Raw genomic sequence first — 24796 nt, 5'->3', positions numbered from 1 at the left:
CTTTCATACCTTAAATGGTATGAAAGGAGGGAGGGTAAATTTCTCGTGAGGAGATAATTACAAATGCTAGCAGAACAAGACGACCCACCCCCGTATACAGATGTTGATGACAATGATGAGTTAGTTTAAATGATGGATGTTCGGAGATGAGATTGATCAATGAATGTCCAGCTGATGTGATTCTTTACATGATATCATGTGAAGAAGTGAGCAAAATAAAATGCTAAAATGGAGTGAATCCATTTCAATTTATTTTATACTATTCCAAGATAGTGTATTTTTATTTTCAATTTATTTTATACTATTCCAAGATAGTGTATTTTTATTTTCAATTTATTTTATACTATACCAAGATGGTCTATTTTATTTGACTTTACTATTTTATTGCTATTCTAAAATGGTTTATATCTTTTCACTTTGTAAAAACAAGTGCCTTAACACTGAGCGTGGTATGAGAACGGTTTCTGTGAAAGGAGGGAGGAAGAAATGTTCTGATACCAAGCCATTGCTGCTATTTTGAAGAATGATATTGAATGTAAACACTAGAAGTTATGCACAAGGGAAAACTTTTATGTTTGAACACAGACAAGAATTTATTTTGTATTTTTGTAAAGCCGGCTGTAAAACCATTCCATTTGATTGTATGTTTGTTAATATGAGATATGTAATATGCAAAGTTCAGATGAAGAACTCATTGATTTCAGTATTATACACACCTTTTAGGTGTGTAAGGAGGGACTGTTAGAAATTAAAATCAATGTTTTAATGGGGAAATGTAGTTTAAACATGCCGTCAGTTTTAATGCTCTTTTATACTGAAAAACCAGAAATTCTTGTGCACAAGCAGTTAAGCTTTTATTCTGAAAATCCTTCATCTCCGGTTAGCATTTAGCATGTGGCTAATATACGATTTCCTGAAGAGGTGAATTTAGTAGCGAAATGATATAGAGTGGTGCAAACCGAAGCCTACTGATTTAACACTACAACTATAGATGTCGAGATACTACCATGCTGAATATTAAATGGAGGAACAGTTTATTTGAATACATTGTTTACAGACAAGAGTAGCATGTGACAACATCCGGAATGACCGGAAACCAAACGAGCCGAGAAGTATTGTTTAGAGTATTGATTACAGCGTTTAGAATGTGTTAAATGAAAAGTGATGAAAGAGAATATGAGGAGAAACAGCGTGTTAAGCATATATTGAATGTGAAAAGAACCTATCCTCTGTTTAAATGCAATAACGGACATTGGAGACGAGGCGAGCCGGCTGGCGGGGAGGAGCCAGCACACCATATATAAACAGCCACGGAGGAGAGATCCAGGCTCCTTTTCTCTTCCCTATCGAGGAGCGGATCACAGCTGTTTGTCTGACTGAACAATATTCTGTCTGTAACACTACCGCGCCTTTTTAAATTAAAGTACCCAATTGAACTTTCACAGAGACTCCATTTAGTCTCCTATTTTAAAGCTTCTCTCCTGGTCGGGAGAATAACGAACACAGTTAACACTATCAAATGAATGCAGTGGTGTATTATTGATTATTAAAGTAACCTGTGTTGTCAGTATCAAGATATGAGTTTGCTTAAATATATGTGTGTTTAATTACTTTGTATCAAATAATAGCGATCTGTGTGGCCAGAAGCTGGAGATGTGAGGGGTGAAGCCTTTGTGTTTGGAGTGGGATGTGAGCGAGGGGACATCCTTATTTGGACAATAGCTCAAATCTCTGGAATGCTTGCATGGTAAAAAAGAGTGTGCGTTACACATGCTTAGGGCAGATGGGTGTGTGTTTTCATTGCAGTAAATATATGTGCTGTGTGATTACTGTTCAACTATACCTGTGTTTTATTCTTTCATGCTGTGAGTACTAAATTGCTACAACATTGTGCAGTAGTTGGCTTAAACATGTTTAATTATTCCGATACAACTCCTCCCCACCTGTGTATAAAGGTTGTGATATTTTGATGCTCGGCGCCCCTTCTGACTGACCGTCTCCGATATTGGTATCGCACGGTAGTAGAATTGAGCCCAGAGTACTCATTGTATTGTATTGTTACCTTTTATCATTAAAACAGATTATTGTTTGAACTTGTATCTTGGTGTTTCTTAATCCCTTCTTTTATGATTTTACCCAGCTCACTAAAAGGACACGCGGAGCCGAGTTGGGTGTTAGAACCCTCTGACTCCAACAGTATACAGACTGTTTTCTAAAATGTAGTACAGTAGAAGTATAAAGCAGCATAAACTGAGACGTATTGGCATCAACCACTACTTACTACTCACTGTGCATAATGTCCAATTTTAGAATCATATATATTGAATTACTGGATTATTTCATTTTTTATACATGAATGTGTTTGTTACATCCCTAATAAAGTGTAGGGAAAATGGAGACAGTAACACACAACAACCAATAACAGTCAGGGTGAAAGAGAACACAAGTTTATTTATTTACGCCAAAATAAATGCCAACAAATGTTCTTTAAGTGAGGAGAAAAAGAAGATTATGCCAAATTAAATAAATGAATATAACAAAACTCAAACAAAAAGCCCTCACTACCTGTTCTACTAACAAGGAAACAAAACAACTACAGGGTGCAACAATCTACTAACCTAGTGTGTCTACAGACTTTACGTGAAGAGAGGTAGAGGGAACCCCAAACTTACCCAAATCCTCCCCCTCCCACCACACACACATTTAACAATACTAAAAACAAGATGGCAGAATAATGACCACATCTATCAGAGATCACAAAGAGGCTCTGTCAGCAGCAGGTCTGAGAGAGTGAAGGCTTCCTGGATTGCCTCCTTTAATGACAGGCCCTGGCTACATTCTTAAAGGTTCACATATGGAAATAAAATATAATTATAATATCTTTGATAATTCACAATAACTAAGTTCTAAATGTGTCTTCTGTTAAGATGTTGAATTAACACCAGCATTGAATAAATTAATACATTATTTCTGATAGCATTATGTGAAATAAAATCTGTAGCAATATTTTAAACTCTACTTGTATCTCATCAGTTAATTAGTTACAAAAATACATATAACTCTTCTCTGGTTCTGGCGGAAACAGTTCTTTCTGAAACGTTTTGGGACACTTTGGTGTACCCCTTTTAGTATGATAATTAGCCTATTATCATTAGCCAGACAGCACTGTGTGACTTGTTAAACTGGTTTACCTGCATGTGTGGGTGTAGGTATTCCTTTTATTATGACAATAGGCTAAGCCAGGTAGTATTATGTGACTTAAGTGTTCAATGTAAATGGGATTCAGATACTTGTCGCATCGGGACACCTGGAAGGGGGTGGTGCATGCATTCCTTTGTTAATATGCTAAGCCAGACAGAATGAACACTGGTTCCTCCTCCCTATCTATTCCTTCAGGTAATCTACTATTACAATATAATAAGCATAGGTATTCAGCCTGTCGGGTGTTCTTTTCCCCAGAATGACCACCTCGCTGCACATTATCCCTCTTATTACAAGGCCACATTCTCAACTAAGTAACGAAATGACTCCCAATATTAATTTAAATGCTTTTATAGATTTAGAAAATGTTTTTAATGATTTAAAAAATAGGCTATTATTGATTTTAAATGACATGCATCCACTAAGAAAAAGAGTCCGTTGTTACTGTTTGAACACAGCAACGGCAGGAACTGCTTCGATAGTGTTTTTGCGGACCTGTTTGATTACAGATTTGAAAAAATGTTGTTGCTTGCTTTAAAAGTAGCACACTGGTTAAAAATACTTTTATTTGCCGTAAACCTGTGAAGCAAGACTTTTGTTGTGTGAAACCGCTCAATTAACTTTTTTTCATTTAATTTCAAGCTTTTATTTAACCAGATTGGTCCCATTGAGATCATAGATCTCTTTTTCAAGGGAGACCTGCAGCATATAGGTTCCACATGAAACAAAAAACAATAAAGGACATCATACATTATATTCACAGGATACATTTACATAGTTACAGACATTTACAAGTGCCCATAGTATCAACGAGCATTTAATTTAGCCTAGCTTTAAAAACATGCAGAGGAATGAGATTGCTCAGTTTCAATTATTGCTGAAGATTGTTTCAAGCAAGTGGAGCTGCGCACATAAAAGCTGTCTTACCTAAGTCCAGTCCTCTTGGCACATCTAACAATACTACATCATGCGATCTCAGACAATAGCTGCTTGCCACTCTCTGTGTTATCAGAGAGCAGATATAATACGGGAGTTTACCCAACAAAGCTTTATAAATAAACGTGTACCAATGACTGAGCCTCTTTACAGTAAGTGATGGCAAACCTGCCTTGGCATACAGGGTACAGTGATGTGTAAGTGCTTTACAACTTGTGACAAATCTCAGAACACTGTGATAGGTGGCATCTAACTTGTTCAGGCAATGGGCGGGTGCATTCATATACAACAAATCACCAAGCACAGGTCACAGTGACTAGCCTTTTCCTGGCCTTTTCCTGGCCTCAAGCGAGAAACAGGACTTGTTTCTGAAAAAGAAACCTAGTCTAACCCTCAGCTTTTTAAGCAGGTTATTGACATGAAGTTTAAAAGTAAGACAATCATCAAGCCAGATACCAAGGTGTTTATAACGGGTAACCACTTCAAGTACTTGTCCTTGCATAGTAACAATATCTACAACAGGCTCTGGTGTCTTTTTAGCTTTTGAAAAGAGCATTACATTGGTTTTATCAACATTTAAAAGAAGCTTTAGTTCAGAGAGCTGAGTCTGAATAATGTTTAAAACAGGCTGTAATTTAGCACCAGCCTCTTTAATGGAGGGACCTGCACAGTACATAATGGTATCATCCGCAAAGAAATGTAAAGTAGCTTCATTCACATTTTCACCTAAACTGTTGATATACATGGAGAATAAAAGTGGACCTAAAACACAACCTTGAGGAACACCATTAGCAATGTTTGACCACTCAGAAGACAGCCCATCAAAGTGAACACATTGGGACCTTTCAGAGAGGTAGTTCACAAACCACCCCACTGCATGGCTGGATATGCCAATACTGAGTAGCCTCTGCTTTAAGATGCGATGATCGACGGTATCAAACGCTTTGGAAAGGTCAATAAATAGAGCTGCACAACTCTGCTTATTATCTAAAATACTCGTAATGTCATTCACCACTTTCATTGTCGCAGTGACGGTGCTATGTTGCTTTCTGAAGCCTGACTGATGTTTAGACAGGATATCATTTTTACATAAAAACTCCTTTACTTGTTCACTCACTCGGTGTTCGAGCACCTTCGCCAGAACTGATAATTTAGAGATTGGCCTATAGTTATTTAAAATAGTTGCCTCCCCTCCTTTTAGTAAAGGCAAGACATAAGCTGACTTCAATATTTTTGGAATTGCATTTGTGCTGAGGGAGAGGTTAAAAAGAGTAGTGAGAGGAGGAGCAATAAAATCTGCAGCTATCTTTAAAAAGCAAGGTTCTACGTTGTCCGGGCCAGCCGGTTTATTAGGACCTAGCTTGGTTAAGGCTTCATGAACAACATTAACAGTAAAAGGAGTAAAACTGAAAGGGTTTTCCAGACCACATTGTTCAGAGTCACGGATTGGGGTGTTCACAGAAGCAGAGTTAGAAACAGAATCAAACAGAGAACCACAGGACACAAAGTGCTTATTAAAGCAATTTAACATGGTGGCCCTGTCCGATATAGAGCCAGATGCTGTGGTAAGGCACGGAGGTAGCTCATTACGGATCTCACCGGTGGATATCGATTTTATGGCTCTCTAAAATTTCCTAGGATTATTTAGGTTTTCTGTGGTAACGGACAAATAGTACTTCGACTTAGCACTTTTGACATGTGAAGTGAAGCTATTCCTTAGCTGCCTAAAACGCAGCCATTCTACCTCTGAGCCTGATTTCCTAGCCTTTGCCCAGGCCTTGTTTCTCTCATGAAGGAGACTGGACAGTTCAGCAGAAAACCAAGGATTGTCTCGTCCCTTCACTCTAAATTTATGCAGGGGTGCATGTCTATCAATGATCTCCATAAAACCAAGATAAAAATAAGACCATGCAGTTTCTACATCAGCACAGAGATCGATTTTTCCCCAACTAAATCTCTGGTCTCGCACAACAACACACGTCACCAAGATGGCCGTTACTACTGTCTTGCCAAACAAGGGAAGAATGTCATGCAAATGTGCCTGCCTTACTTCGATTCTCCCTGAACTGCCTGTTTTTTTTAATGTTCAATGTTAACCATTTGTGCAGACAGCATGAAGTAGAAAAGATCGCCGATGCTAATGTAGAGTTAGCGTTAGCATGTCTCCCCCGGGCTTAAATGGTGTATTATCACACCGGTGTGACAGTACTCTTCAAAGGATTCACGAAATATGACTACTACTCTTACTGTTTCACATTTTGGGTTACTTATACTTCATGTTAAGGCTAATAAAAATGACAAGGCTAAGGCTGTAATGCTAACTAACGTGCTTGCTACTAGCTAGTTAGCTAACTTGATCCAACCACTCCTGGTCCTTTCATCAGACGGGAAGCGAAATAACGAGCAAGACCCATTGCTGGTATGATTACAACCTGGTACAAAGCACACAGGCATCTTGTTGAAGTTTCCTTAACTTAGCTATCTCTTATATTTAGTGGAGGAAAACAATTATGACATCAGTTTTGACATCCTTTACGCGACTCTGGAATTTGTAGTCTTTCTAGTTGCGTATTTTTCATAGTCTTATATTTCAACAGTTTTACGATAAACTGGAAATCATTTTTTAAGATTGACAAACATCATATGTGTAATTCGTGGCACAATTCAATTTTCTCTCGCCATTGACTTCAATACTTAATTTTTCCGAAATAAGGTGCCATGAGGTCCACCGGAAAGGGAGGGACTTCGCCTCTCTATACAGTTTGGCCGAAAAGCAATGCTTTTCGAGCTGGGCAACCCTGTCTCCTAAAAATGACGTTCCCAAAGAACTAAACTGCATTCTCAATTACGTTTAGCGAGAAACGTATTTTCTCCCACGTTACGTTTGTTATGAACGTATCTTAAATACATTTATTTTCTACATATCTTTGCCATTTATTGTCTTGCTTATAATAATGATAATTTATAAATATAATTTTAGACCACACATTTGAAATAGTCTTTGAATATTTACCTAACTGTTCCTTTTCAGATTGTTAAACATTTTGAGAATTGTTTAACTTTTCCCTTCAGATTTTGAAATGACATTGGATTGATACTTTAAGTAATGGAATTATGTTATCATGCCATAGTCTTTTTGATTTAATATTTAATGAAGCTAACGTAAATATAATCCTAAATTGAAGACACTGCAATTTCGCTATTACAGATTGATTAGATCACCAGTGTGAATTTCTTATACCTTAGGTGGATCTCTTATGATCCTGATTTTAAACGCTTTTGACTAGTGATTGCCTTAAATAAATCTTTAAGTTGCCAGCTGTTTTTTATTTTATAATTTGATAAATAAGATTAACTAATGATTAAATGTTAAAACATAGTTTAATAAATGGTTTTGCTATTATGTATCTGTGATTGTATATGTGTTCATTATTATGCTTTTGACAAAAGATGCTCCAAACACTGACGAGAGATGATGTTTCTATTATGATTGGCTGTCTCGATCATTTTGATTGAATGCTTCAATCTTATTATGTTGTTCTTAATGTGATTGTTATTGAGGCAATCAATGTTGTGTAAGTCCACAATCAAATCTGAAGATTCCCATTGATTTAAGTATTGAACAAAATATTATTAGACTAAGGTTTTTTAGGTCTTCAAAATGCATCAAAAGAGAGGAACTGTTGGGGAAATATTTTCCAAGGCCCATAACTTTGACCCAGTTGATCAGTTCATACTGTCCTGACTGAGCACACGCACCTGTAACCTTGGCTGCTGTGCTCTCAGTGTTTTGTCTCCCTGTTCCTGCCTGTTTGCATCAGCTGATAGAGGTGTTTTCTGATTATATCTTGTTATGCACAATGTTAATTATTCTCTCTGAACTAGCTAAATACATGGGTCTGGGGTAGAGTTCTTCAGAATTGATTGTGGCATCTCAACCGTGTGGTCAACTCGTGGCCCGTGATATGTTGAAGCTCCAAATAAACCGTCAGTGTTTGCCATCAAAACTCAGAAGTCTCCCCCACAAATGTATTGTTAGTAGTAGGCTAACTAATACAAAGTCAAACAGTATCAATTTCATTAAGAACTAATGGTAAAATTGTATCTTTATCACTCTTCAAAGACAGCAGAAAACATGCAATATGTACTATGGAGGGGAATTTGACAGAGGATGAAAGTAGGCTACTTCATTTCATTTCTGGTAGCAGTCAAATAAGTACCGAGTCCAACAGTGTCAGTTTTATTAAGAAGTTGTGGTAAAAAAAAATATTTGTATCACTCATTGAATATAGCAGGGAAAAAAAGTGAAGAGCAGTTGATTTGAAAAAACAAACTCGAGAGACGGCTGATTTGACCGCAGTGCAGAATCGCTGTATAGTTTAAATCTTCTAACAATGTTGTCCGTTTTAGACATAGGCCTATTATATTTACAGCCCTTAATAATATTCATTTTCTGGGCTCAATATGTGTCTTGGCCGTTTTCGTTGTGATTGCTAAATTCACCTTGTTTCCCCTTGTTTATACACAAGTTATTGAGCCGTTTCCGCTCTACATCCTGAACTCCTCCCTTCGATGCAATGCACTTCCGTTTTGGCGGACTGGGTTTGTTTTGCTAGCTAGCTCCGTTGTGCCGACAAAGCACTGATATCGCAGAGACAAAGAGGATATAACAATTACAACATGAAGAAAAGTGGTTCGGGAACTACGTGTGCGGTAGTTGGTTGCAATCACTCGAGAAAGCACCTGAACGAGTGGTTAGATAGAGAGTGCTACGACCACAAACCAGCACCCAGCACCCAGCCATGTTGTTCATTAAATACAGATAAACACAACAAATACTGCATGCATTGTATTTTTTAATATTATATATGAATATTTTCATAGTGATGTAATTGTGTGGGCTGCTTTTATATTTTAATTTGTAATACCTGTTAGGATTAAACATGTGATCTTTCTTGTTGAAGCCATTTCTTTAGTTTCCTCTCAACAATTAATTAATTCAGTGTTATTTATGTACAGTATGAGCTTAATATGAATGATGAACTGTGTTAAAAGAAATTGTAGCACTCTAAGGAACATATGAAATGCAATAATGCAATAACAGTGCAATAATGAAATTAAATTACATCAAACTTTATTTTCACTCAAACAGTACAGGCACATATGATATATTGCACAGCATAAAGAGATCATGTAAATTGCGCATTATGTAAACAACAGACAACTGTTGGCTCCTGTGGGCATGACCTAAATAAGGCAGTTTATTTTGGTTTTATGCTGGGCCACGTCAATCAATCAATCAATGTTTATTTATATAGCCCAATATCACAAATGTTACATTTGTCTCAGTGGACTTCACAGTTTGTACAGAATATCAGTATGACAATACGACACCCTCTGTCCTTAGACCCTCACATCGTACAAGGAAAAACTTCCAGAGAAAACCCCACAGTTTAAAGGGAAAAATGGGAGAAACCTCAGGGAGAGTAACAGAGGAGGGATCCCTCTCCCAGGACGGACAGACGTGCAATAGATGCCGTGTGTAAATTGAAAAGATAATACATTTGCAACATAGGTAGTCCAAATGTTTTGAAATGCATGTGTGTATAATAAGAAGATGAATTCATGAGTATATCCATCCAGGACTTATGATCCAGGACCACAGCCACGACTCAAGATCCAGGACTCGCGATCCATGACACAGGACCGCAGGATCATCCATGACTCCGGATCCCGGCGTATATAGACACCAAAAAGAAAGAAATTTGGAGAAGCTGGGTTAATCGGAACATGAGAGTACACAGGTATAGACAGAGAGAAGGAAGAAGTAAGATGTCCCCCGACAAACTAAGCCTATATCAGCAAAACTAGGGGCTGAATCTAATCAGCCCTAACTATAAGCTTTATCAAAAAGGAAGGTCTTAAGCGCACTCTTAAAAACGGATAGGGTGTCTGCCGTCCGAACACAAACTGGAAGCTGATTCCACAAAAGTGGAGCTTGATAAGAAAAGGCTCTGGCTCCCATTGTACTTTTAGAGACTCTAGGAACAACCAACAACCCTGCATTCTTAGAACGCAATGCCCTAGTAGGACAATAGGGTATAATGAGTTCTTTAAGGTAAGATGGCGCCTGCCCATTAAGGGCTTTGTAGGCGAGAAGAAGAATTTTAAATTCTATCCTGTGTTCTATAGGGAGCCAGTGTAAGGCAGCCAGAACAGGAGTAATGTGGTCCCTTTTCCTAACTCTGGTTAGTACACGAGCTGCAGCATTTTGAATCAGCTGAAGCGACTTGACTGACTTCTTGGTACACCCTGATAATAAGGAGTTACAATAATCCAGCCTTGAAGTAACAAATGCATGGACTAGTTTCTCTGCATCGTTTTGAGGCAAGATATGTGTGATTTTTGCAATGTTACGTAGATGGAAGTAGGCGGTCCTTGAAATGGATTTTATGTGGGTGTTAAAGGATAAATCCTGATCAAATATAACACCAAGATTCCTTACAGTCTCACTGGAGGCCAAATTAATGCCATCCATAGTTAGTATATCTTTAGATAATTTGTTTCGTAGATTCTTCGGGCCAAGTACAATAACTTCAGTTTTGGTCGTGTTTAACATCAAAAAATGTAAGGTCATCCACGTTTTTAAGTCCTTGAGGCAGTCTTGAATTTTATTTAGATGATTAATTTCATCAGGCTTGATTGATAAATATAGTTGAGTATCATCCGCATAACAATGAAAGTTTACAGAATGATTCCTTATAATATTGCCTAACGGAAGCATATATAGGGTGAACAAAATAGGTCCAAGCACTGAGCCCTGTGGCACTCCATGGCTAACTTTGGTTTGCATGGAAGATTCATCGTTGACACGTACAAACTGAGAGCGTTCAGATAGATAAGACCTAAACCAGCCTAAAGCAGTTCCCTGTATGCCAACTAAGTGCTCTAGTCTTTGCAATAGGATATCATGGTCGATAGTATCAAATGCAGCACTAAGATCGAGCAAGACAAGAATAGAGACAAGTCCCTTGTCAGAGGCTATTAGAATGTCATTTGTGACTTTAACCAGAGCTGTCTCTGTGCTATGTTGTGTTCTAAAGCCAGACTGAAAATCTTCAAATAAATCATAGTTTCTTAAGTAATCACACAGCTGTTTTGCGACTGCTTTCTCAAGAATTTTTGAGAGGAACGGAAGATTAGAAATAGGTCTATAGTTGGCTAAAACCTCTGGATCGAGGTTGTGCTTTTTAAGAAGCGGTTTTATCACTGCTACTTTGAATGATTTTGGAACATAGCCTGATAATAAAGACATATTCATAATATTTAATAAAGAAGTGCTAATTAATGGAAAAACTTCTTTTAACAGCTTAGTTGGAATCGGGTCTAAGATACACGTTGATGGTTTAGAAGAGAGAATCATTGAATTTAATTGTTCAAGGTTTATGGCTGAAAAGCATTCTAGTTTACTATCTAGTGTAATATTATTAGAACTTACGTTTCCGGGAGCTGTTGATAACACTATACTGGTCAAAGGCAAGAGGTCATTGATTTTGTTTCTAAGAGTAACAATTTTATCGTTAAAAAAGCACATAGAATCATTACTACTGAGTGCTATGGGAATAGAAGGCTCAGTCGAGCTGTGGCTCTCTGTCAGCCTGGCTACAGTGCTGAAAAGAAATCTTGCATTATTCTTATTCTCATCTATTAATGAAGAGTAGTAGGCTGCTCTCGCTTTACGCAGTGCTTTCTTATATTCATTGAGAGTAATATGCCAAATTAAAAGAGATTCTTCAAGTTTAGTGGAACGCCATATCCTTTCAAGTTGTCTCGACTTTTGCTTTATTTTGCGGGTTTCGGCATTATGCCATGGAGCTAATCTATGTTGTTTTATTTTCTTCTTTTTCAAAGGAGCAACAGAGTCTAATTTTATTCGCAGCGCATCTGTAGCACTATCAACAACATGATCAATTTGGGGTGGTGTACATTTTGTATAAGTTTCCTCCCCTACATGCAGACATGCTATCGAGTTAAGTATTGGTGGAATCTCTTCCTTAAATTTGGCTATAGCACTAACAGATAGGTTTCTGCTGCAGGAGCTTTTGGCTAATGCTTTGTAGTCTAGTAACAGTACTTCAAAAGTTACTAAGAAATGGTCGGATAAAGCAGGATTATGCGGTTCGACTAATAGTTGCTCAATTTCAATACCATAAGTCAGAACAAGGTCAAGAGTGTGATTATAGCAGTGGGTTGGTTTATTTACACTCTGACAGAAACCAACAGAATCTAATATAGAGTTAAATGCAACAGTAAGGCTATTTTTATCATCGTCAACATGAATATTAAAGTCACCTACGATAATTACTTTATCTGTTTTAAGAACCAAAGCTGATAAAAACTCAGAGAATTCTGATAAGAATTCTGAATAAGGACCTGGTGCACGGTACACTGTAACAAATAAGATTGGCTGCAAAGTTTTCCAGGTCGGATGCGTAAGACTGAAAATGAGGCTTTCAAAGGAGGTATAATTTAATTTTTGTTTAGTATTGATAAGTAAACTTGAGTCAAAGATTGCTGCAACTCCACCTCCTCGGCCCGTGCCTCGGGCAATATGAGTATTGATATGGCTGGGTGGATTGGCCTCATTTATGCTGACATATTCTTCATGTCTCAACCAAGTTTCAGTGAGACAGCATATATCAATATTATAATCTGATATTAAATCATTTACCAGTATTGCTTTAGATGCTAGAGATCTTATGTTTAAGAGACCACATTTAATCTTCCTGTTTTGTTGCACTGTAGTAGTTGTTACATTTACTTTTATTAGGTTATTATGTATGACACCTCTATTAGGTTTTACCTTAAATTGTCCTTGGGCAGACACACACACCGTTAATATTGGGTATTTTATTGGGGTCGGGATTCCTATGGATGACTGCCTAGGAGAGAGCGCAGAGAAGCGTGTAAGACTGCGACTCTGCCTCCTGGTCTCAACTCCAGTTTGTCATGGATTAAGTCCACAGAGCCCTGAAATGTTTGCCGAAATGAGATTTGCACCTTCCAAAGTAGGATGAATGCCGTCTCTCTTAATCAGACCAGGTTTTCCCCAGAAGGCTGTCCAATTATTCACGAAGCCCACATTGTTTGCTGGGCACCACCAAGACAACCAGCGCTGAAATGATGACATGCGGCTATACATGTCATCATTGATCAGATTGGGGAGGGGACCAGAGAAGATTACGGTGTCCGACATTGTTTTAGCATAACTACACACCGACGCCACATTAAGTTTGGTGCATTCTGATTGGCGTAAACGAACATCATTACCACCGACGTGAATAACAATCCTACTGTATTTACGTTTATTTTTAGCCAGCAGTCTAAGATGCGCCTCAACGTCGCCCGCTCTGGCCCCCGGAATGCATGTGACTGTGGACGCTTCGATCTCTAAATTCACGTGTCTCATAATAGAGCTACCAATAACCAGAGTGGGCTTCTCAGCGGGTGTCTCGCTGAGTGGGGAATATCTGTTAGATACGTGAACGGGTTGGTGGGGACCTGCGGGTTTCGCGTTATGCCCCTTCTGAACAGTCACCCATTCTCCCTGCTGCTCGGGAGTTGCCGGGGGACGGCTAAGAGGAGCTACCTTTTGCCGGTCCGCACCGGCTAACATGGGCTTTACTGTAGCTGAGTTATTTTCTAAGATGCGGAGCCGGGCTTCTATGGCTATGATTCCCGCCTCCAACCTAACAACTATACTACATTTAACACATGTATCGGTACCAGTAAAGGAGGTAGGGGAGTAACCAAACATGAGACAGTTAGAGCAGGAAATAGCACCCGAGGGTGGGGAAAGAGCCATGGCTAGCTATCAAGCTAAAGTAGCTACCGTTAGCAAACCCGAAAAGAGTGTAGGCAACTGTGGAGTTACAGTCGCTAAGAGAAGGAGAGTTTGTGAGTGCTTAAGCTGTAGTAACGTGTGATTACAACGTCAGGCAGTTGCCGTGATCAAGAGTTTTAAAACGATCGATTAAGTTAAGATAACAAGCTATCAGCAACAGAACAGGCACACGGGATACCCGGAGATGACAACAACAACCGGAAGTTACAACATGCTTACCGCAATAGTGGTCCGTGTAGAAAAAGGTTTTTTATTTTGAAACTCTACATCAGAATGTCCTGATTTTTTCTGAGTGACTTGATGGGGTGTCCTGCTATCACCATGGAGTTAGATTGAGTCTTTGATACTGGACAGTGTTTGTTTTATTCCCATCTAAAAACAGGGATGATAGCTCATATATGAGATTTCAAAGGTATTTTATTTTGAAATTCTAAATCAGAATGTCCTGATTTTTTCTGAGTGACTAGGTGGGGTGTCCTGCTATCACCCTGGAGTGAGATGCGTCTTTAATACGTCGTCATGTTATCCTCCCAGTTTTGCACTGAATTCGGGTGGGGGAGAGTAACGCCATCTCCAGTCAAAGAAGTAGAATCGTGTTCCCAAGCTAGCATCACTGTTAGCATCGAAATCGCTGTGTTTACACCAGTGCCCGTCTGACTGTTTACATCGGTTTACACCGACAGACGCTGTGCAAAAGACTTCCGGCGGAAATGAAGTGCATTTGTGTAGTGTCATGGCGCTACCCGTGTTTTGGCGCGTAAACTTGTCTATAATATCACCGTTCCAAGCAAACGAGGGCTTTTGTTTTTAAATCACTTCCGCGAGTTTCGCCCCGCCCCTCGCTCCAATGACCATTAGAACATTTAGTAAGGTAAAAAAACAAAAAGGCATCTCAGACGCTCTTCCGCTTACTTGTGTAATAAATAAAAACAAATGGACCATAGATACACTGATTAGGGAGACACCATCTGGTCACAACTTTAAATATTTGACCATGTTTATGTGCAAATGAAGAACTCTCACTGGTTCAGAACCTTTTTCCTTGAGTGAGTCTCTTTTCTTTTCTGACTATACGGACTATCTTCTGGTTCTTTTCTGGATCCATTTACTATCTCTTGTCTCTGTCCAGTGAATTACACTTTTGTTACTGGAGCAGGTAAAGCATACAACAGATACTTTCAGCAGTATCGGAGCACGAAGTGGAAGCTTGGATGAAACACAGCGGACTTCTAAACAATGAACACCTGCAACTTGAAAGAAATAAAGTTGGGTTTTAGGCGTTCTATTATTGCAATGCAAACCCATGATGTAATGACAGTCATTACGAATAATTTAGTCATTGAATGACTAGTGGGGGTTGCTAGTGAATTAATTTCCGAAAAAAAAGAAAAAAGTTTGAGAAACACTGCGCTTGTGGATTGTCAAAGAAAAAAATGTCTATGCAAATGTTATTATTAAGAATAATTGAAAAAAAAATTATAAAAAATATTAATACATTTTTTTATAATATATATTTTTTAATTTTCCATTTTTATTTTGTAATTATCTCGCGACCCCCACTCTGGGTCTCGCGAACCCCCGGGGGGTCGCGACCCCCACTTTGGGAACCCCTGGTTTAGACAACAAAAACAGAGTGAAGCTCTCATTTCATAGACAATCTTTGAGTACAGACACCGTCCTGCAGAGAGCACAAAACCCAACAGCACATTTTTGGTCTAGCATCACTTTACAAAACGTTTGCATTAAGACACTAAGACTAGCTGGTCCCTTGTAAAGGTGAGTCCTCCTTAAATGAGCAGTGGGTGATCAGCAGGTGAAAGGCAGGACACGGGAACTTGATCCCGAGGAGATGTAAAGATTATTAAACAAAAAATAGTCAAGTCAAGGGGTCAAAGAAATTAACATTTGTGATTATTCGCAAATCGGTTGCAGGTGGGTGAAATCAGGCTTAGGGAGTAACGTATTACATGCATTTGGTCATCAGGATACAAAATAGACGAATGTACGCTCTTACAGTTACAGAAGCAGCTGACGACCAACACACTTGTGTCTTTTGAAATGATTATGCCATTCAAATATTTTGTCACAAACATTCCAGCTCTATTTTTCCTCTGCTGTGTGGACTCTCATGTGTTCCTTTAAATTTCCACTATGTGAAAAAGCTTTCTTACAGACTGTACAGGTGAATGGTTTCTCTCCTGTGTGGACTCTCATGTGTACATTTAAACTTCCAATCTGTGAAAAAGCTTTCTTACAGACTGAGCAGGTGAATGGTTTCTCTCCTGTGTGGACTCTCATGTGTTCCTTTAAATTTCCACTATGTGAAAAAGCTTTCTTACAGACTGAGCAGGTGAATGGTTTCTCTCCTGTGTGGATTCTCATGTGTTCCTTTAAATTTCCAATCTGTGAAAAAGCTTTCTTACAGACTGAGCAGGTGAATGGTTTCTCTCCTGTGTGGATTCTCATGTGTGCCTTTAAATGTCCACTCTGTGAAAAAGCTTTCTTACAGACTGAGCAGCTGGATGGTTTATTTTCAGCACTACGTCGTGGATCACTGACAGATTGATGTCTATTTTTCAGTGAGTTTGAGCCTGATGCAGGTTCTCTGGTCTCTTTCCAATCAGCACTGTCTTCAGTGTCAGGTTCAGAAGAGTCTCCAGTGTCAGGTTCAGAAGACTCTTCAGTGTCGTCCTCAGTCTTTGGTTGTAAACTGCTCTCTGGATCTGAGTTCCTGGCTGGTTCTGGTCCTCGACAGTCATCTCCATCAGCTTCTGTTTCCATGTGTTCAGTTTGTCTTTGATGAGGCTGTGAGGACTGAGGTCTCTCTTTATCATCTTCACTCTTCACAGGGTCAGGAGTGAAAGTGAACTTGGTGATATCAGCCTCCTCCAGCTCCTGAAGCTGCTCTCCCTCCTGACTGATCCTGAGTTCCTCCTGTTCCTGCTTAATGTGTGGGGGGGGCACTGGGGCCTCCTGGTCCAGACTGGTGCTCCACTCCTGCTGGTCAGGGAGAAGCTCTTCCTTAACCACCACCGGCAGCTGGACATCTGCAGGAAACAGGAAACACAGTCAGAACAAACTGTTAAGTGTTAGCATTCAAAAATCTAATCACCATTACAATGGGTGACATTTTGCAGCCCTTATTAATGCCTTTGTTTTTATATTTTCACCTTATCTTTCTTAGTCCCACCTATTGTGTATTTTTGTTGGCTCAATTCACCTCATGTAGCCCCGCCCCTTTCCACTTCCAGTTAAAAATGAAAAAGGTTTTTTTCTTCTGGCTGCAATGCAAACAATTGTATTTGGGATTGTTCACAGATACACTACGCCTACAGTATAGAATTTAAATACTCTGTTACAAATAAAAATCCTGCATTCAAACCTTATTTAAGTAAAAGTATGCAAGTATTAACAGAACATTTTACATCACCTTCTTATGTAAAAGTAATGATGGTGCAGTAAAATGTTCCTTGTCAGTGTTTAATTTATGATGTTTCTTGATTATTATGTATGTTGCATTTTACTGCTGCACATGTTCAAAGTTGCGCTTGTATAAATGATTATAGATGAAGGAACCTGCTAAATATTAAAATGTGTGTTTTCTATATACAGTACCAGTCAAAAGTTTGGACTCCTTCTCATTCAATGGTTTTTGTTTATTTTAATTTATTTCTACTTTGTATATTAATACTGAAAACATCAAAACTATGGAAGAACACATATGGAATTATCTAGTTAACAAAAAATTGTTAAGAATTCAAGAATATGATTTTTATTTTAGATTCTTCAAAGTCGCCCCCTTTTGCCTTGATGACAGCTTTGCACACTCTTGGCTTCTCTCAGTCAGCTTAATGAGGTAGACACCTGGAATGGTTTTCCATTAACACGTGTGCCTTGTCAAGAGTCAATGTGTGGAATGACTTGCCTTCTTAATGTGTTTGACACCATCAGTTGTTTTGTGCAGAGGTAGTTAGTCCACAGTGGAAAGCCCTATTTGACTGCTGTTGTAATCCATATTATAGCAAGAACGACTCAACCCAGTAAATAGAAACGACCGTCCATCGTCACTTTAAGAAATGAAGCCCAGTCGATCCGGAAAATGTCAAGAACTTTGAATGTATCCTCAAGCGCAGTCGCAAAAACCATCGAATGCTATGATGAAACTGGCTCTCATGATGACCCCTCCTGGAAAGGAAGAGCAAGAGTTACCTCTGCTGCAGAGGAAAAATACATCAGAGTTACCAGCCTCAGAAACCGCAAATTAAAGCACCTCAGATTAGAGCCCACATAAATGATCACAGAGCTCAAGGAGCAGACAATCTTAACATGCACTGTTCAGAGGAGACTGCGTGAATTAGGCCTTCGTGGTCCAATTGGTGCAAAGATCCACTAATGAGGATGAACAACAAGACGAAGAGAATTGTTTGGGCCAAGAAAACACAAGGATTGGACATTAGACCAGTGGAAATCTGTACTTTGGTCTGATCGGTCCAAATTAGAGGTCTTTGGTTCCAACCTCTGTGTCTTTGGGAGAAGCAGAGAATGTGAGCGGATGGCTTCTGCATAAGTGGTTTCCACTGTGAAGCATGGAGGAGGAGGTGAGGTGGGGGGCTTTGCTGGTCTCACTGTAGGTGATTTATTCAGAATTCAAGGCACCCTTAACCAGCATGGCTACCAAAGCATTCTGCAGTAGCCAGCAAAATATAAATCATATTCTGGATTATTGTAACACTTTCTTGTTAACTAGATCATTCCATATGTGTTCTTTTATAGTTTTAATGTCTTCAGTATAAATCTACAAAGTAGAACCAATTTAAATAAATAAAAAACTTCAAATGAGAAGATGTGTCCAAACGTTTAACTGCGTCTAATACTAGTGTATATCTCCCTCAACAAAAAAAAGATATATATATATATATATATATATATATATATAATATATATATATTTAAGCAATAGATCACGACAGGCCGTGGTATATGCTCATTATATCACGGCCTGAAGTGAGCTATTGCTTTTATAAAACGGTTACCAAGTGTGGCAATATGAAAGAAAAATACACAATCTAATTTAAATAGTTTTTATTAGCAAATAATGATGTTCAAATTAAAAGTCCCTCCGTTGCCTTCTGCACGAAAGGTTGTTGCTATGCAACAACTCTAACAGCTAGCGAACATATTAGACAGAGCGTTGATCCATTATTTGGCTATTTACTTACATTCATTTGTATGTTGCCGTTTATTGTGCACCCACTGAAAAACTGTCCAGCATCAGTAGCATGGCTAACGTGGTTACTTGTACAGGTTGAGGTTGTTCTAGGCTGTTGCTTGGCGTGGCAAGAATATTGCTCCACTTTCTCCGGTCCCCGAGATTGGGCTTCCAGTAGCTCTGGAGAGAGCTTTCGCACCTGTGGCCACTAACGGTCATAATTTCTCTGCTTTGTTTCAAGACCTGCATCAGAAAGCTTTTGAATGGTGGTACTTTTCCAGTTGGTCTACCTGCTCTTCGTTAGGTGCTTTTTTTTCTGGAGATAGGCACTGCTCAATCCACTACTCCATAGTAAGACCCCCCCGGAGGTCGAAGTTAATCTTAAATGTTTCAATGTTATGCTTTGTAATTTTGTTTCGTAACGGAAGAAATGCAAATATATTTATAAAACTGACAAGTAAAATCAAGCAATCTGATTGGTCGATAGTGTTTTTGCGGACCTCTTTGATTACAGATTTGAAAACATTGTTGCTTGCTTTAAAAGTAGCACAATTCATGATGTCAAACCTTGGAAAGTGTCTAGATATCCCTGCCCTAATGCCAAAGGAACTGCACACTGAATATCTTTTGCCGTTTGATGTCTATGTCTGGACCGCTGCGTAAAAGGGAGGGTTTCTGCCCCGTTACTTCTCCGCTGCTTTCTTGTTCCAGTATGAAAAGCAAACTGCAGGCAGTTTGCTTTTCAGCCCAACGGTATACTGTTTTTCTTAGACGCGGAGGGATACTGACTTGTTGTGTAAAGTAACTTACAATTCTACCCGTGGTATAGACAAGTTTACGCGACAAACCATGTTGCTTTCTGAAGCCTGACTGATGTTTAGACAGGATGTCATTTGTACATAAAAAAATCCTTTACCTGTTCACTCACTAGGCGTTCAAGAACTTTAGCCAGAACTGATCATTTAGAGATGGGCCGATCATTATTTAATAAAGTGGCCTCCCCACCTTTTAGTAGAGGCAGGACATACGCTGACTTCCACAATTTTGGAATTGTGTTTGTGCTGAGGGAGAGGTTAAAAAGAGTAGTAAGAGGTGGAGCAATAAAATCTGCAGCTATCTTTAAAAAGAAAGGTTCTACGTTGTCCGGGCCAGCCGGTTTCTTCGGATCTAACTTGGTTAAAGCTTCACGAACAACATCAACAGTAAAAGGAGTAAAACTAAAATGGTTTTCCAAAACACGGACTTTGGTGTTCACAGAAGCAGAGTTAGTGACAGAATCAAACAGAGAGCCACAGGACACAAAATGCTCATTCAAACAATTTAACATAGTGGCCCTGTCCGATAAATAAATAAAATACTTTGAATGAGAAGATGTGTCCAAACTTTTGACTGCGTCTAATACTAGTGTATATCTCTCTCAAAATATATATTCTGTATATATATATTAGGGCTGTCAAACGGTTAAAATGCTTAATCAGATTAATCACAGCTTAAAAATGAATTAATCATGATTAATCACCATTCGAACTATGTCCAAAATATGCCATTTCTTTATGTATATTGTTGTGGGAATGGAAAGATAAATGAAGAAGGCGGATATATCCATTTAACATACAGTATGTTTATTATAACATTTTTCTGTGTGTCAAAATGAAAGACAGCCCACACACCTATCAATCATCAAACCGTGGGGTCTTAATTCATTATGTGTTGAGTTCTATCAATGGGGGAGTAATTCAGTAAAGTCGACGGGGGGGCTAGTGGAGTACTTCGTGACCACAGAGCGTGAACGTTGTGATCAGCTGTTTTAGCGCAGTTCTCCAGTGAAGGGGGGGGGGGGGGGGGAGTCTCCCTCCGCAGCCGGTTGGCGTAGTTTTGGCACAATTCCGTTGTAGAGATCGACGTTAACAGCAGCCCTGTCTGTGCAAACGGAGACCGACTCTATCGTCCGATGATCTAACCGCCTTCTGGAAAAGCTTCACAAGTACGTCGGTACGCAAATGCGCTTTGTGACACAAGTGCCGGTACGCATTTCAAATTACGCACATAACCTGCGTACCAGTTATGTGCACCCCTGTACTACAGCAAAAGTATTCTCCGTCGGGACTTCCTGCAACAACACCACGCCGTTATCTTGATTCTGATTTGCTAGAAGACATTATCAAAGATGTTCTATTGAGAAGACGATCACTACGTGACAAAAGTTTTCAAAACCGTTTCTAGTCTTCGGTATTTCCAGACAAGTGGCTACTGAAATCAATCTTACTAACTGCTGTCTGTGCAATTCTCGGCGCGAGTTGGCAGACTTTATTTGGCTTACTTTAACATCATTTTTCATGGTCGGGCTAAGCCATTTCTTGATATGGGTGTAGCCTACCCCAGCCATACCCTGGCGCTGCCACTGGTGGGATGTATAGACAAGTTTACGCGACAAACCACGGGTAGCGCCATAACCCTACACAAATGCACTTCATTTCCGCCGGAAGTCTTTTGCACAGCGTCTGTCGGTGTAAACCGGTGTAAACAGTCAGACGGGCACTGGTGTAAACACAGCGATTTCGATGCTAACAGTGATGCTAGCTTGGGAACACGATTCTACTTCTTTGACTGGAGATGGCGTTACTCTCCCCCACCCGAATTCAGTGCAAAACTGGGAGGATAACATGACGACGTGGCCCAGCATAACGTACAGCAAAATTTGCTCCTACTTCGTTCAATCCATGGCAATAGATGGAAAAGCAATGGACAGTCTGAAGGCTTCCGAGGCATATCAATATTTGCACAGCAACAAAGTTGGTTGTGTCATGTCATACAAACATGATCGTTTTGTTTATCTAAAAGCAAAGGTAGAGCCTAGCCAGTGTTTGAACAATGCGTGGCATAATGCTTGGGTGCTGGTAACTGAAGCTGGAGAAGTCAAAACTGCGGGATGTACGTGTGTTGCTGGACCAGGGAGATCACTTGCAGAATTTTTGGCAACAAAGAACTGTGAAATCACAACTGTGGCAAACGGAAATAGGATAGATTACCATATTGCCTGCAATGGTCCAAAAGGCTACTATATGCAGGTACAAATTGGGATGCACTGCACAGGGCTTCAGCACTCCAAGTTGGTGATCTGGAACAAAACTGAGCACCTAGAAATCGAAGTACCCTACGACCAAGACTTTGTCCAGGGGCATATCATAAGGCTGCGCACATTCTACTTTGCCCACATGCTCCCGAAAATTGTTGACGATTTTGTTGAGGGAAGGTTACAGTTCTGCAGTAAATATCTCAGCATTTTAAAACCAAAATAAACTGCCTTATTTAGGTCATGCCCACAGGAGCCAACAGTTGTCTGTTGTTTACATAATGCACAATTTACATGATCTCTTTATGCTGTGCAATATATCATATGTGCCTGTAGGCCTACTGTTTGAGTGAAAATAAAGTTTGATGTAATTTAATTTCATTATTGCACTGTTATTGCATTATTGCATTTCATATGTTCCTTAGAGTGCTACAATTTCTTTTAACACAGTTCATCATTCATATTAAGCTCATACTGTACATAAATAACACTGAATGAATTAATTGTTTAGATGAAACTAAAGAAATGGCTTCAACAAGAAAGATCACATGTTTAATCCTAACAGGTATTACAAATTAAAATATAAAAGCAGCCCACACAATTACATCACTATGAAAATATTCATATATAATATTAAAAAATACAATGCATGCAGTATTTGTTGTGTTTATCTGTATTTAATGAACAACATGGCTGGGTGCTGGGTGCTGGTTTGTGGTCGTAGCACTCTCTATCTAACCACTCGTTCAGGTGCTTTCTCGAGTGATTGCAACCAACTACCGCACACGTAGTTCCCGAACCACTTTTCTTCATGTTGTAATTGTTATATCCTCTTTGTCTCTGCGATATCAGTGCTTTGTCGGCACAACGGAGCTAGCTAGCAAAACAAACCCAGTCCGCCAAAACGGAAGTGCATTGCATCGAAGGGAGGAGTTCAGGATGTAGAGCGGAAACGGCTCAATAACTTGTGTATACGCTCAGTATATCACGGCTAAGAACCAATCAGATTGCTTGATTTGACTTGTCCGTTTTATAAATACAGAATGTATTATAAATACATGTTAGCAATAATTGATTGATGAGATTTTACATTAATTTATATTAATTTTTTAATTACTTAATGACCTTTGTACTAGTTCCCCTATTCTTTATCAAGTAACATTTTAGATTAGTTTAATTTATTATTTAACATATTTATTCATTGATTTCTTTATGAATTATTCTCGCACAATTTGAATTAATCGAAAGTGTTGTTATTATTTGCTTTTTACACATTTAAAATGAAAAGGTGAATAAAGAAGCACATTAAGACTAAAGTATCAATGTATGTCACATTTAACCAACTAGTGCCTACATGTATGGGTAATATTTAAATCAGTAAATTAAATGGCATATTATTCAATGTATGTATTTTTATAAATATATTTATTTTGGTAGGTTTGCTCTTTCGTAATACATTTTAATTATAATAATAAAGTACAATTGTCTAATAATACTTACATACTTTTACTTAAATAAGATATTAATGCAGTACTTTAACTTGCAATGGAGTATTTTCACAGCGTGGTGTTTGTACTTTTACTTCAGGATTTACTACCTGCAGCAAGTGCTGAAAAAGGGTCTAAAAGTGTTATTAATGTGATAATAAAGTGCGACTGAAGAGTTAATTAAGGGTAAAGGGAACAGACCTGCTCTGTGTATCCGAAGCTGAGGCTGTAAAACAGCGTCCAGTAGTTTCTGGAGTCTCTTGTTCTCCTCTTTGGAAAGAGACAGCTCCTCCTCGAGCTCTCCTATCGTTTTTTCAAACAGAGCAAATATCTCTTCAACAGTGAGTCGCTGCTTCTTCAACGACAGCAGCATTTGGACTTTACTCATGTTTACTAGATCACCTTTTCCTGCAGACTCCGTTAAACACACCGTTTCTCTCTCCATCAAACTCTTAATCTGACTAGTGTTGCTAACGTGTTTCCAGCTAGCATGCTAAGCTAGCTCCTATAGTCCGAGGTAAACGCTCCAGAAAAAAGAGCACACAGTCCATTCAGAGGTTTATCCAAACACACAGATGATGGATCAGTAGCGCTGGAGCTCACACACACTTTCTCAGGAACACAGAGAGAGAGAACCGTAGCGACGAGACGCTGTTGCCAAATAAGATGTGGGACGAACAACTGGTGATATTCTCTAACGGTAGGCAGTTGTATCAGGGGCGTGTACAGAGTGGAGCTGGCTGTGTCTTAGAACAGGAAGAAGAGGGAGGGCTTATCAAAAATCTGAATCATTCCAGGAGGAGGAGCAGCGCTGAACTGTTTCCTCATTTACAAACGGGGTCTCGCTTACAACCTGCTCTACATTTAAAAACAGTCTTCAGCTGTAAAATATTTGCTTTAAATTCCGGCTTTCGTAGCACACAGCTCCAAACTTATGGTAGCAGTGGTGTAAGAAGTACTCAGATATTCTACTAAAGTAAAAGTAGA

At 39.1% G+C, this 24796-nt stretch overlaps 1 protein-coding gene across 2 annotated transcripts; it reads right to left on the bottom strand.

Annotated features, from left to right (window-relative positions):
- Positions 1–8361: 8361 nt before the first annotated feature.
- LOC307019382 (uncharacterized protein) lies at positions 8362–24796 on the bottom strand. Of its 2 annotated transcripts, XM_079650236.1 has the most exons (3): positions 24212–24796; positions 24011–24112; positions 8362–17088 (listed from the first exon to the last, which is right to left on the bottom strand). In XM_079650236.1, exons 1-3 carry the CDS (start codon positions 24252–24254, stop codon positions 16142–16144), a joined length of 1092 nt encoding a protein of 363 aa, XP_079506362.1. In that variant the 5' UTR covers positions 24255–24796; the 3' UTR covers positions 8362–16141. The 2 variants fall into 2 exon arrangements, with proteins under 2 accessions (XP_079506362.1, XP_079506361.1); XM_079650235.1 differs by having other exon boundaries at positions 24011–24796.

The sequence above is a fragment of the Notothenia rossii genome, assembly GCF_949606895.1.
Source record: "Notothenia rossii genome assembly, chromosome: 9".
In the NCBI taxonomy this organism is placed as follows: Eukaryota; Metazoa; Chordata; class Actinopteri; order Perciformes; family Nototheniidae; genus Notothenia; species Notothenia rossii.
This window is presented reverse-complemented; position numbering and strand designations above follow the sequence as displayed.